This window comes from Meleagris gallopavo, chromosome 21 (assembly GCF_905368555.1).
Source record: "Meleagris gallopavo chromosome 21, MGAL_WU_HG_1.1, whole genome shotgun sequence".
In the NCBI taxonomy this organism is placed as follows: domain Eukaryota; kingdom Metazoa; phylum Chordata; class Aves; order Galliformes; family Phasianidae; genus Meleagris; species Meleagris gallopavo.
The window spans coordinates 7,827,188-7,841,864 of NC_139424.1; the positions used below are offsets into that span (position 1 = coordinate 7,827,188).

General features: G+C 41.1%; 1 protein-coding gene across 17 annotated transcripts in view; it reads right to left on the minus strand.

Moving 5' to 3' along the window:
• BCAS3 (BCAS3 microtubule associated cell migration factor) overlaps positions 1 to 14,677 on the minus strand; it is a 301,052-nt gene that overhangs the window by 187,758 nt on the left and 98,617 nt on the right. For all 17 annotated transcript variants that reach the window (XM_085241072.1, XM_085241070.1, XM_085241068.1 and 14 more), the window contains exon 16: positions 6,620 to 6,770. In XM_085241072.1, coding sequence (XP_085097198.1) covers positions 6,620 to 6,770 — 151 coding nt within the window. The remainder of the gene's footprint in view (positions 1 to 6,619; positions 6,771 to 14,677) is intronic.

A 14,677-nucleotide genomic window follows, 5' to 3' on the forward strand; every position in this document is an offset into this window, starting at 1 on the left:
TTAGCAACAAGAGCAACAAATGTGTGGCTGCTCCCCACAAAACACTGAAGCTCTGCATGGGACAGTTTGGTGAATTTACTGGGCAGAGGTACGTGCTAAGCAAAAGAGACTGCAGTACAAGGCACTCCTCTGCTGGAAAGCTCCGCAGCCCTTTTCCTAGGATAGAAAGATGCTATCAAATTAATCATCTTTAGCGACTAGATGACCCAGAAATCTTATTCCCCCATTTATAAGCTTGCACAGAATGCAGGAAAGAGAGCCCTAACTTACTTCAAATATATCTGATGTTAAAAATCACCCAATCCATAGAGCTTAGTGCTTTTGCCCCTCAGCGATGTATCTGTACCATGATGTGGTTGCTGCTAAGGACTTGGTACAGTGCATAGTTCTTAGAGAGGTATCACACACCACTGATTTTAGAGCATTTTGCATACAATTTCCCATCACAATTTTACATCACAAGCCATTGACATACTGACATTTGCATAAAATCTGAAAAGCAGAACAGGAGGTGAATGTGGAGCTGCCCACGTGCTCACAGCTCCTTTGATTCCCATTTGGGATGTAACATTACCCACAAAATTACTGAATGATTGATTTGGTAAATGCCAATGCATCATTTTTCTTTTCATACTTGGACTCAGGGATGAATTCTGGCCAGTTGAAACAATTGAAGTATTTTCAGGCAATCAACTAAACCCAACAGGTCTACCACTGAGAGGTGTAATGCACTCAGCCTTATGTGTACACATTTATAATTATACCAGCACACAAAAAAAAGGGAAAAAACTAAATCTGGCACGAGTGCAACATCAAGAAATGCAGACATCTTATAAGAACACCTTTAATGTGAAGGCAGAAAAGTAAGATGTATATTCTACTTTCTAAGATATAAAAATCCAATAAGGAACAGAATACTGTGGAAAAAAATCCTGTGCCCACTCCTCATTTGATGGAACCAGATTCCAGACATAATGCATGGTATTTGAACAAAACCCCAACTACACTGCATGAAATGTATGACCTGTATGCAGTGCACGAGTGGCAGGACGTCCCACACAGCAATACTCAGCGCCTAATGGAGCTGAGGGCCGTTCTCTTGGCTCAGCATCACATCAGCAAAGCACTGCTGCACATTTTAAGCACTGAATGGAAAGCTAAGGTTTTTGTACAGCCCACAACCAATCAAGTTTAATTCCCAGAATCTATCCCGCGTATATTTGAAGAGTCACTGGAGAGTGGGCAGCTCTGACTGGGAGCCTGGAATTGCTTGACCCCGGACATTTAGCAAGCAATTCCTTTTCCACCTGCCTCAGTCTCTGCATCTGCATAAAGCAGGCTAATGATGCTCACATGAGTGCATTACAACATTGTGGAAATCTGGGGTTTTTAGCCCACCATACTATACTGACCCAATTATATTTGCACGTTAAGAAATTCTTTCCAGTTTAAATATAAATTACCTAGGGGGATATAATCTCCAGTAGAAGATGTTTTCTTGTTTTATAGTGCTGCTGTTGTTAGCAACATTTTTTTCCATACATAGACTCAAAATCTTGTGTTATGTAGAAAATGTGATTAGTCAAAATCAGTCACAAGACTAAGGTATAGTCTTATTTACAGCCATAAGAAAGATGAACATAGATTTTTACATTCATGAGTTCCACTTTCTTTGAAAATGACTGTTTTTTTTCCTAAGATATTTATTTAAGTAACTGTTTTTCAATGTTTCCTTCACACAATATGGATGGTATGTTAATGGGGGGAGTACAAATTACAGGATAACCCAACCTTGAAAAGACAGCAGCAGATGGCTGTGCTCGATGACAGTAACAGAGCAATGCCAAGGCAGAAACCTCACCGAGGTTCTGTGCTCTCATGGTTAGTGGGGAATTCTAAAGGAAAATCAGTAACTGAAGACAATTTATGATTCAAAATTCCAACAGCATTTTCTTAATTTCTTTTCTGAGTTTTAGCAAATTCAAAACTGAAATTTTACTCAATTTTGTTACGTTGAATATAAACTTGCAACTATTTAAGTTTTTAATAGACCCTGTGACACTCACTTACTCAAACCCTCACTGCCATCCCGGCTGTATTTGGTATCAGTTACAGTAGTTGCTTTATAACCAAAACTTATTTTATAAAATGTTAAAGCGACGTAAAACACGCCTGAGAAATGTGCCTGAGAGTGCCTGCAGCACACACAGCAGCCAACCTATTTCAATGAATTCTTCAGATTTGCTTTTAATATTGTCTTGATTTTTAGTTACTGTGCCTCCATAACTACACTACGACGACATGACTTTGCACACCTTATTTTTGCTCGCCCCAGTAGTGAAGCCTGAGATTAACTGAGCCTTTCTTAGCCAAATAGGATAAATGGATACCAGTACATGTAATATAAGCAAAGAGAAACATTAAAATATCTCAGCCTGCTTCGACATCAGACACTTAACCTACTCCCCCCCTTATTCAGGGTGTAATGAGGAATGAAAATGGGGAGTTGGATGAAGAACGGATGGAGTTTCATGTTTAAAAACTCACTACTATGGAAAAAAATAAAAAGTTTCTCTCTTTTCCTGCAAGATGCATTGGATGTCTTTGGTGTCACAAGACCCCATGAATATAGGGCACATCTTTGTGTTTCACTAAATCTATATGAATCTGAGAATGAAGTATGATACAAATATAACGATCAAACCACTCGAGAAAGTCAAAACCAATGCTGCTGCCAGAGGAGTCAATTTTTAGAATAGTTTTTCTTCTGGGGCCATTACTCTACCGTTTATTTCCCTTCTTCCTATTACAGTGCATCTGTGTCCCCCTGTTCTTACACTGGAAACAAACTACAACTCATTCCACAAACACAAGGCACGCTTATGAAGCTGTTGCAAAGCACAAAGCTGTCCTCTGACGTGTTCGGATACACTCCCTTGTGCAGACAGCATGAGAAGGACCGTGCAGCTCTTCCTCTTCCCAATCTATAAGCCCTTTGTTACAGGAGCCATGAATTAACCCATTCACGAGACCTAAGAAGGAATTCAGCATAACTATTAAAATTCTGTGAGGGAAACTGAGGCATGGATCTATAAAGACTTATTAAACCTATCTCCTTTGCTGTCTTGCATCCCCCTAATCTTTAAAACATTAGATGCTTCCTTCCTCATTAGTGCCAGAGCTCCTTTGGGAACATCTATCTGCTCCTCAGAATGCACTGACAGCACAAAGTGCAGGAAAGTGAGTCAGCGGGATGAGAAAACATAGGGACAAAAATGAAGTGCTTCTGGAGGTGGGGAAGTTGCACTGGGAGACCTGAAAAAGCAAGGGAAGAAATGGAGGGCAGGGAACGAGTGATGGTGATGGGTAAGAAGGGAGGTACTGCTCGGAGGTACTGAGTGCTGAGAATGGAAACTGTTCAGAATCAGAGCTCAATGTCCCATCAGATAATGCTCCCAAACATACAAGCTTACACGAAAAAAATATCTGTGATGAACAGCACCATCATGACACAGCTCCAGATTCTGGTCTTTCATTCCCACAGGGCTACGGCGATCACTTCTAAAGAATTTACTGCCGTTCCACTTGTCAAATAAAGTGACATGCATTGAGCTCTGCTGGAGACAGATCCTATTAGGAGCAGTAATAGGTCCTTTCACCTGAAAAACAGTTTGCTGTCCCGGATACTGGCAAAACAAACCTCTACATGGTTAATAAAACCTGAAAAACTTAAGTAAGATATCTTGTATTAGAGAAGCTAAAAGCAAATAGAATGGATGAAACCAGAGTGGGCAAATTATACAGCGTTCTTTTTGGCTTGCTTTTTACTTTTCAAAATGTACTGTAACAGAATAAATGTGTCATTCTTTAAACGTTGAAACAACGGAACAGGAATCAGCTGTAAGGGCCACTGAGCAGCGATGGTAAAATCCAACTGATTGCAATTCCTCCTCCTTTTCTGATCACTGCACAATCACAAGGTTAAGCAGCTGCTTCCAAAGAAGAGCCTTGTTTCCTCGGAGCGCTGCTTAAAGGTGCTGACCACGTAGGTGTAAATACATCTGTCTTTTGCCATTTGCAGTAATACATGCCTCCTACACTTCTCAGAGTGAGGCAGATGGTCCCTGTCCTGTCTAAATATTACACTGTACAGACTTACATTGCTATGTGTTTGCAGAAATATGAGGGCAGATGTTAAATATGTTAAACACACGCTTTGCCCCCTGGAGGTTTAAGTTAAGGCTGCTGTCTCAATTCGGTCATTTTAGGCATGCCAGGCTTCTTGGATGCGAGGCATTCCTCCTAAATCCCCACTTCATAAATACAGCTTTTCATGTTAATTCTGTGTACTTTCATCAAATGTTTTGGATGCAGAACAAATGAAGGAAGCACTCAGCTGGACGTTACACATCTACACCGGCTTTGCTGAAAATTATGATCCTCATTCACAAAAACTCTATTTACACAGCAGGGTATTTCCCATGACTGCTTTTTCCTCCCCTTACATAAACCTCACTGAGTATTTTAAATTTAATTAAATTTAGAAATTACACACAATAATAGGGCACGGGCAGGCTGAGAGCTGCAGAATTTCATCAAAGAAAACTGTGGATATGGATGCTATTTTGAGTACATTTAAGAAAAATAAGGATAAAACATTACATTCAGAACGTCCATTTATTGCTAATGGCCGTCGTGAAGTGTGCAGGAACCATCGTGGTGATAAAGAAGCAGCCTTTGTAAGGGCAGCTGTGAGTTACTGTTACCAGCCAAGCACCTCCAAAACTGCACCAGAGGTTTTTGTTTAAATCATCGCCCTCACCACCGCTCCTGCTGCTGCCTTACAGACCATCAGATGCCTTCTTATGTTCCTCCTACATCTCATCCCACCTAGTTCTAAGAGCGTATTTCTTTGTGTCCACGTTTCTGTTCTCTGACTGTACTCTTTAAGAAACCTTTGTGCTATTTTTCCTTTTTCAGGAGCTGTAACTTGCTGCTTATTTCCATGCACCTTCCCTAAATTTCGTCTCCCTCCTGCCCTCATTCCAAATCTCACCCTTCTATACCTACAAAATTAATCAGATTGCTGACACAATCTATTCTTCTTGCAAGTGTTTAAATTGTTAGTACAAATAAAATGCAAACATAAACCACTGAAATATATATGCAGAAGAAGGAAATCACAGCATTACCCTCGCACTACTTTATTGTTTCCTAGCACTCATTTACAATTATCTAGGGAGTCAGGGACATGAGTGCAGGTAGCCTCTTTCCTTTGGGCAACTGAGTGTCTGCAGCTCACGATTTGGTTCTAGAAATGAAATTGCTGTTTGGAGCAGCAAGAGCAGGACTGCCCTGTTAGACAGACACACAGACAGACATGTACATACGTGCATACAGATGTCAGCTTTGGAAGCCCATCATGCATACTTAGTGCACTAAAGAAACAGTAACAGATTTCACAGAATGCTGCAGCACAGAATGTGGGAATTATTCAGGGAGAGAGGAAATATCCCTGAGCTCTCCTTCCAAAAAATAATTCCCAGACCATGAAACACAAGGTGGAATTCACCTCATTATTCATAAGCAAGAAGCCACTGAAGCAAAGCAGTGCCTGCACCCATTTACCAAAATGCAGGAAAATGCTATTAACTTGTAGGACTGACAGTTGTTTTGCCCAACCACAAGCCAAACTTGATCTGTTTTTCTTAGAAATATAAAAGCAGTCTGTAACTCAATGCACGAATCAGCCTTAGAAATTGTAACCAGAAAATATTCAGGGATTTGAACTACTAAAAATTGAGAGGGTTAAAAAAAAAACCACCTGCTGGTTTTATGCATTAATTGCAAAAACTGAAGAATTAAATTTTAGCAAGAGAAAAATAACAACGGTTGAACAGAAAGAAGTAACCTGAAAATTGCTTTAGTTTATGAAACTTGGAGAATCTTCTTTCTAGTTTCAATGTAAGTGTATTTAGTAGATAATAAGCATTTCTCAGTTCTTTATCATGGCACATCAATGAGAAGCCAAGTGCCGCTGACTCCAGAGAGAAAATCCACATGTGAATTTCATAGTACAAAACAGTCACTCCAGAAGAAAAATAAGGCCAAGAAAACATCAGGATTAAGTTTTCTCTCCACCCAACCTGGCTCACTGTCGTTCAGTTTCTGATAGTCAAAAAGCATCTCTGCTTGAGCAGTTTGGAAATCAAAAGAAACAAACTCAAAAAAAACCCAAAAACTAAACCCAACAACGTAAACCCATAACTTATTCTGATTGAATACAGCTCTGCTTATGTTTCATACCAATTCCTGGTGTGAAACTTCTCCTGATGTCAGCGTGCGGTGTTTCCCATATGGCAGACTGCAAGAAAACGCCTCATCCGAAATACTCCTGAATTCTTAGAGATCTGTGTTCAGTTTTTGTTTGCCTATCTGTGCTGGCTTTCTTTTCTTGAGCTCTCCTTCCCCCAAACCCAACTGCAATGTTAGCACTACGCTACACACACTGCAATTACAAATAGATAAATGAATTTAAATGGAATACAACTAGAAAGAAATTATTTCCACATAAGAGACACATAACAAGGTTGAGAAAGGTCTGTGCACATGGACTTACCCTGTGCGTTTGGTGATGGTCCCTAACGTCATTGGCTGCTTGATTTGAGCCAGAGGCAACACCACGGTCAGACTGGGGAGCGGCAGCAGTCGAGGGTTCCCAGGGTTGTTGTTTGTGAAGTTATTGTACGTGTCCTGGCTGTTCAATTTACCTTGATGGGATAGAGACGTAATAAAACGTATGAGTGCAATTTGCTCCTTCGTTTATCGTTTCTAACAAGTATCTAAAATAAGCCATTGGCAAAGAAAGGAAATAATGAGCTCCTATTGTAAACAAAAACAAATCCAAAACAGTCACTTTCAATTCAGGTAAAAAAGACAGCATGACAAGGGAAGCAGCAAATCTTTATTTATATATAAGTAAGGGGAAAGGTGCCCTTCCACGGCAAGGATATTCTTCATGCTGCTGCTGCTTCCCTGGCAGGTTTGTTCACCAAAAAGTTTGGGAGTTAGGTTTGAAGAACAGACTCTGGATCCAGATCTCTAAGGGGGGGGAAAAAAAAAAAAAAGAATATTCTGGAAGGGAACTTTTTCCTGAAGGACCACATTCTCTGGTGGTAATTGAAAGTTCTGAAAAGGTCGCTCTTGTCGTCTCTCTAGATAAAGGCACAAAGAATAGCAATCTGCTGAGCTAAGGCAGAAAGCAAATACCACAAGTAACTACATCAAGTAAAGCCATACCTAGCATCACCTAAAAATCAAGTATTGAAAAAGTCAAAGACTTGATATTCATTAAAAAAAGAGAGAAATAAAATGAAAAAAAAAATGGTATTCAAAGAGGGAAGGAGAAAGCGTAACAAAAACAACCCTAAATTTAGCTTGTTTCAAAGAGGTCTGTGCTGGATATACGCCCGGTTTAGATACGCTTTCTTACTTTCTGTATCATTCCATAGTCACAGCCTCTCATTCTTCAGTTAGAAAAGGAAACTCTCTGCAAATTTCATGGACAGTAAAGAAAGAAATGTGAAGAAACCAAAGAAAGAAGTTAAACAAAAAAGGGGCCAGTCTGTTTATAGCAGAATCAGAAGTACTTTAAATAGACAAGCAACCATGAATTAAAAGGTTTAGATCATTAACTTGTTTTTCTGTGCTCCTATAATGCTGTGAAATGCTTGCTTTGTTCTTAATCAAAAGGGAGCCATATTGGGAATTAGGTTCCTAAACAACCGCTGCATTCTCCATAGTTATTATACAAATCCCAGGCCAAATCCATACAATCTGACTGAAGAGCAGCCACCTTTTTTCAAGGAAGAAAAACAGCGCAGAAGAGGGTTTCTCACAGGAAGCTGCCTGAAAAGCTTTAATGATACTTCAGATGGGCTGCAAATAGGAAAAGGAAGGCAGAAAAATCTTAATGAATGTCTCATCATCTTAAAGACACTCAGTGCTTCCTTTACCCTTCTTTTATACTCTGTAACTGTAAGCTCGGGGTTTTTATTTGTTTTCCTGCAGTCTGCAGACCCCTGCATCTCAGAGAAGCACAACAAAAATGATGAAATTACGAAGTGTATTTTGTGTTAAGTATCTGGCCTGAGCACTGGTCAATACGTTTTAAGAGAAATACTAAGGCCTTAATGAATAACAAGCCTATTGAAGTCTTGGAGAGCAGATTTCATTAATAGCAATTTTCCTGGACCAACTTGGAATAAAAAGAAACAGGAAAGGGGGGGAGGGACGGGAGGGACAGACCCTTAGTTTTAAATTAAGACTGAGATGCAATTAATTTTTTTTAAGATTAGTTTCATAATGCATTCTTGGTTCTTGTAGAAAGCAGTATGAATAGTCTACTGCTTTATTGTCTAATTAGTCACTGTTGCATGTAATCAAGGCCTCTCTGAAAGTGTTTCACTCTCCTGTATTCACCAGGAGCAACAGAGCACACAGCCTACCTGCAGGGGCTCCGAGCGGCTGCAATTCGTTTTCTCTTATTTCTTAGGAACATAATGATTAACTATGAACTCCTGAACTGACCGTGTCATAACAGCTTCCCTCTCTCCAAAGGCACATTTAATTACCCAGTGCCTTCTGATCTTCACATCACCTTGTTTTCCATATGCAAAGCTGTCTGTTGATTCAACACATGGTTTGCAGGCAGAAGAGCCGGGCACTTAGGGATGTGCCTCCTGTATGGGGATGAGCCCATTTCCACACAAGCTGACCAATCCCAAGGCAGCCGAGGTACTCTGAAAACTACAGTATTAAGTTTTAAATCCTAAATCTAAAAACGCAGCTACAATAAAAGGGAAAATGGCAAATACCAAACATATCCTGATGGCTACTGCTCGCCAATCCATCACTTCTGCAGCAGCCTTTAGTTGCTTTGTTGCAAATAAATGTAATTAACAGTGGTAGAAGTCAAAAATTAAAAACTGAAATGTTACAAAAAAAGAGATAAATTACAGTAAAGTTTTTCTTGAATATCTGATTACAAGGATATTAAGGGGGCACAATAAGGTTAAAGAATATTGTGCTTAACAGGAAGAAGTAAAAAGATGTGCTTTGGTTTCCACTGAATTATTTTTAGTTATTTCTATGATGGAAATGTTCTACGTTCTTACATCTTCATTCTATGTTGCCTTGGGCCTATCAGAGAGATGTATCCGTGTCTCCAGACCTGCACAGCCTTGGGATCCAGTAAAGGCACTCAGTGCCTGGGATTGCTACCTTACCAAGCATTTGGCAGAAGCCATGTGGAGAGTGAATTTCATTGGAACAAAATAGCGTCACACATTACATTTAATTGGCCCTTTAAAAATCCCATGATTGTATATTGACCTATTTGTGCCCATCCAGAAATTCACAAACGTCACCTCCATGCCTGCAGCCCTCACAAACGTGAACCCCCTCCTTCAGTTCTGCACGCAGGGCCAAAAGAGCACAAAGAACGCAGGCAAGCATCAACGTTATTGCTGCACTTGGTGCAGTTGTGGATTCGCTGTCAAAGGACACACAAGAAATAAGCCAAGGTTTAACTCCGCTAGAAATATCAAACGTTCCTCATACAGCAGGATGCTGTGCTCAGATTACCTCGCCACATGTGGACAGCACATTAATTCCTATAAGGAAGCATATTTCACAGTGTACCTTCAGAGAAATAGTTTCACTTTGCACTGACAATTTAACTTTAAATGCTAACTTGGCTGTATATTGCAAGTTAAACATAAATCACTACATACCAACTTTGCAAGGATTATTTTATATTGCAAATAACATAGAAAAAAAAATTGTCATAGCAATATCATGGCAACTGCACTCCCACAACAACATATTCAACACAGCATCCGTAGCAGTGAGGCTCTTCCCTTGGAAATCAGCCAGGCCACGGTATCAGCAGCCCCCAGGACAGCAGGGCAAGTCCTTTTGGTCAAGTGTTTGCCACAAAAGAGATTTTCAGATGGCAGCTCAAGTGCTGTGTAAGGAACAACTCGAGGCCAGTTTTGGCCCCGGTTTATTTTCTCTCTTTGCAATCACCTGCCAACACTCCCAGCTTGGGCCACAACTCAGGATGCCATTCGCTAACCCCATCCATGTGCGCCCCCGAGGTCAGGCCTGAGGGCTCTGAGCACCTGATGGAGCAGTGGGTGCCCCGTTCATCGCAGGGGAGTGGGACCAGATGCCTTTAAGGGTTCCTTCCAACCCAAAGCATTCTATGATTCTGTGATTATTTCCACTCAAATATTATAGGCTCAAGGTCACAGATCCCGATCGTAGCTAAACCCCAAACTCCTAGAGTTAATCCTAATTCAGCATTTTAGACATCTAGTGCAAAAAATATGTCTCAGTTTAAGCTGTTGGTAAATCTCTTACTAATTTTACTCAGGGACTTGCAGGCAGAGATCAAGCAGACAAGTAGCTGAAAGCTGAGGGTGTTGTGCCCTGGTGCTTTGATAGCAGAGCTTTATTTACAAGTGCAGCATTACACAGGATAACCTTTGCCTGCTGGACACAGGCAGTATCATCCGTTAGCTCTGTTTGCTGAAAGCCTGCCACAAGCACACCACCCCTCAAAACCTGAGGCACGCTTTTCCAGACCTTTTACTCCACAAATTCTCCAAAGGAAAATGGATTAACGTGAGGATGGAATGAAGAAGGCACACAGCACAGGCCGTGCTGCGATCCCCGGGCAGCCATCAGCGATGGGCTCACATCCACCAGGAAGAAAGGGAGGCCTGACTGTGCCGGACCAAAGAAATCTCACCAGACAAAGGAAAAACAAATCAAAAGCGCTGTTATAAAACACAGATGCTCTAAGGAAAACAAGCTTCACAGGATTTGCTGGTTGGTCACAAAGCTGGACATCTGTGGAAAAGACATCAGCAGGAGCCCCCAGGTAAGGCCCAGCCCTGTTACTGTGCCACAGCCCTCAGTGCCACGCGAAGGTGACCCAATCCTGACCATGCTCCATCCTACTGCCAGCACACCGGGACCGCAGCCCCAGCCAACTGCATGGAAGGTGTCAGCAACCCAGAGTCCAGCACAGCACCAAAGCTACACTCTGTAACATGTAAGGGATGCAAATGGCAACTTAACACCAAACTGAAAACAAATAATTTTATCCACTGACTTTTCCCTGGCAGTTTCAGTGGTACACGGCACTGTCTGACACTGACATTTCCCTCAACTAGCAAGCAGGGCAACAGGATTTGGCCCAGAGAGTTTTCTGCTAGGAAAGTAATGATCACAAGCATTTCAGTTTCTCTATACATTTGATATGAAAACACTGAAGTGGTATCGAGCACCTCTCAGCTGCACTGTAAAATTATTCTGTGTTGATTTTTTTTGTTTCTTTTCTTCCATTACTCCAATACAAAAAGCTCAGTGGTGCAGTGTCATTAAAATTCAAACCCCACTTGATTAGCTTTTGTATCTTATAGTCTTTAACACAAGCCTAACGTCATTAGCACTACATGTAAACATCTTTAATTTGCTAAGTAAAAAGGCAGTAAATTGAGGCTATGCAATCTTGTGCAGGCTGAGTTCTAAGAAAACAAGCAGTGCTTGGCCATTAGTTCTGTTTAAGTGTAACAACAAAGATTCCTGAATTAAACATTCGCTAATCATATAATGCAAGAGAAATGAAATCCTTTCTAACTTGCAAACAGAAAACGGCAGGAAAAAATAGAAGTGTTGTGTAGTTGTGTACGTGGTGGTTTATTTTGCTTTGCTTTTGATTCAGTATCAAAAGTTTCATAGATGAGAATGGAAAGCTTCCCAGCTACAGTTCCAAGACTTTCACCCTCTTTTCTGACCTTCTCTCAGACATGTTCCAGCATAATCTGTAATCTTCTCCAGTCGGAAGAGGAAACAGCGGCGCCCCGGTGAGAAATGCTGCCTTGTGACCTGACTAGAGAGCCCTGTGGAAGCAAGGCCTGTGTGCAGAAGTCATTTGGAAGAGTCTGACAGACAAACCCAACAGCGTCCAGAGAAGCACGCTCAGTACCACAAGCACCGACTGCTGCCAAGATGGGTTTCTCCTCTTCTGTTTTGTTTCATGCAGTCAAACAAATTTATCTTGATTTGTAAAATGTTACCCATTCTCCAAGAAAAAGTCAGGAAACTCAAAGTATTTTACTTATCAGTCTAACTATATTAAAGTTACATTGCAATTTCCTTGAATTGTATACTACCAAAATTAGCTTCATTTCACACCCATACTCTCAGTACTTCAAATACAATCAGCCATTAAAGACAGAATACTACATATTAGCCACAGCACGTATGCACACAGCATTTAGCTACTTGGAGCAATTCTCTCAGCTGAGCTGGTGCAAGTCCAAAGCCTATCACTAACTTGATTCCATTCAAACTAGTGGGAGAAAATAACAAGAAAATAACACAGGCATTTGTTTTCATGTCACTGAAAACTGCTTGATATCCAACCTTTTGAAACACAGCTGCACTAAATCTCACGATGACTCTAAGAAAGCTAAACTTTCTGTATTTCCACATCCAGGCAAGGCACGTGATGGTGACAGAGGAGCTCTTAAGTGAGAATACTCTGCCAGGGCACGCATGCACCAGTCCAAGTGTCTCAGTCACAGATGCGACAGTCTCCTCTGCCCTCTCATCCAACCTCCTTGAATTGCATCTCCTCCAACTCCTCGTCAGCATCTTCCTCTCAAAACTGGAACGTTTCTCCACAATGCTTCCTTCTTCTGTCTGAAGTCTTTTTTCTTCAACCACCTTCTGCTTCAAAAACTTTGTCCTTCATTTACAGGGTCCCATCAATACAGAAGATTCTCCTCTCCAGATGAGAGACGCCCTTGCTGCCCGTTATCTCTACTGTCCAAAAGGTATAAAGGAATGGTTCTAACCTTAAGCAAGCTCTACTTGGGATTTGAACTTGTCATTTACTTCTACAGCTAATGACATACAGCTGGACATTTTTCCTTCCTCCACCTGTGTTACTTCTTTTCAGAAAAGAAATTACACGTGTGGTTTGGAAGAATCAAGGAGGAGAAGAAGCCACCTGTACCAGAGCAGTAACTGTCCCAGGCTTGTGGCACCTCCTCCCAGCAGCTGTGAGGACATCCATATTCTTAGCTGCCTTGTGTAAAAAATGTCTCCTTGAAAATTTGAAACAAATGGCTGCTTCTTCCCTTGCTGTTTCCCCTCCTCATTTTGCACTGATATCACTTTGCTACGCTAACGTTGCTCAAAAACCTGCTTGGTAAAGCTGCCTTGAATCATTTCATTAGAAAACAACCCCTCTGCCACACATACAATTCTGGCCTCATAAACACCCTTCAGGATTTATTTAACTAAAAATATTGTTGGTGCTAAGTTCAAGACCATTTATGGGCAAAACTCTCCCTAAAGTAAAAACAGCAAAACTTGATTGCCAGCTGGCAATCAGGCCAGTTGGCTCCAGGCTTTGCAGTGCCATTGCAGCAGTAACACCTCGGCTGGTTTGCTCCAGATGCTGGTTAACAGCAAAATGAGCCAAAGTGGCCTTTCTGCTCTTAAGTCATCTCCAGTAAATGCCAGCCACAGGCAGGGAGAGGTCCGGACAGTTGCCATGCTGGTTGTAGCAGGCACTGCACCTTCGACTCCACACAGATTAATGGCCTGCAAGATTGGCTTCTTCTAACTTCTTCTTCTAAGCTATGGAGTATTTTGCAAATCTCTCCTGCGCCAGAAGCCGTGTAGTTGTAGCTATCCCAGGACTCCTCCTCCTCGCCATGCCTATCAGTCAGAACTCCATCAACACAGTTATGAATACAAAGCCTTCTTTCAGGAGTGACTCTGAGGCAATTCAGAATAGTGAACTTCGGAAAAGTTGGGTCTCTCAGACTTCTCTACCAAATGGTACAGAATAAAACTATTTTTACAAATGCAGCTTTCTACTATTTGGACAGCAGAGCCAGAAAACCTGGTTGGTTTGTGTTAGAAAACCACATTTGAGTAATCCAGAAATTTCTGAAGGACGCTTCTCTATGCAGTTGCATTGGGTGAGGAGACAGGGAATGTTAAATAGGAGCCTTTACCCAAATTTAACTTATCAGGATTTAGTACCTATAATAAACTACATCTTAATACACCTGTGGCTCATTTTTCTTTCTTTACACCTTGTTCCCTATGCTGTATTTTCCTTTGCTCTGCCTGCAACAATCAGCACTAATATTTTAATGTCTGAATTCAATCCAGGTTCAATACACAGCATTTATGCCAAGTTATGTGGAAAAAAAAAAAAAAAAGTGCCCTGAGAACCACTCCATATGAGAACTTGATAATAATATCCATGGATAATTATAATAAATGGCTTGTCTGAAACACCCATAGAATAGGAACTGAAGCAAGCCATAGCAATCTCTCTCCCTCTTCCACCCACCACACACCCTCGGCAGCTCTGCTCTTTTACCCATGACCGTTCAGGATGTTTTCTGGCTCTGTGACAGCATCGTGACTCAGGTCATGAGAAGTGTCAAAGATGCATTTCCTCGAGATGGGAAAAAGCAACTGATTTTAACAGCCCACGAAGACTAAGCAAAAAGAATAAGCCAAATCAGCATATTTAAGGGTAAAGATAAACCTTTTAAAAGATACAAGTATATTTTAT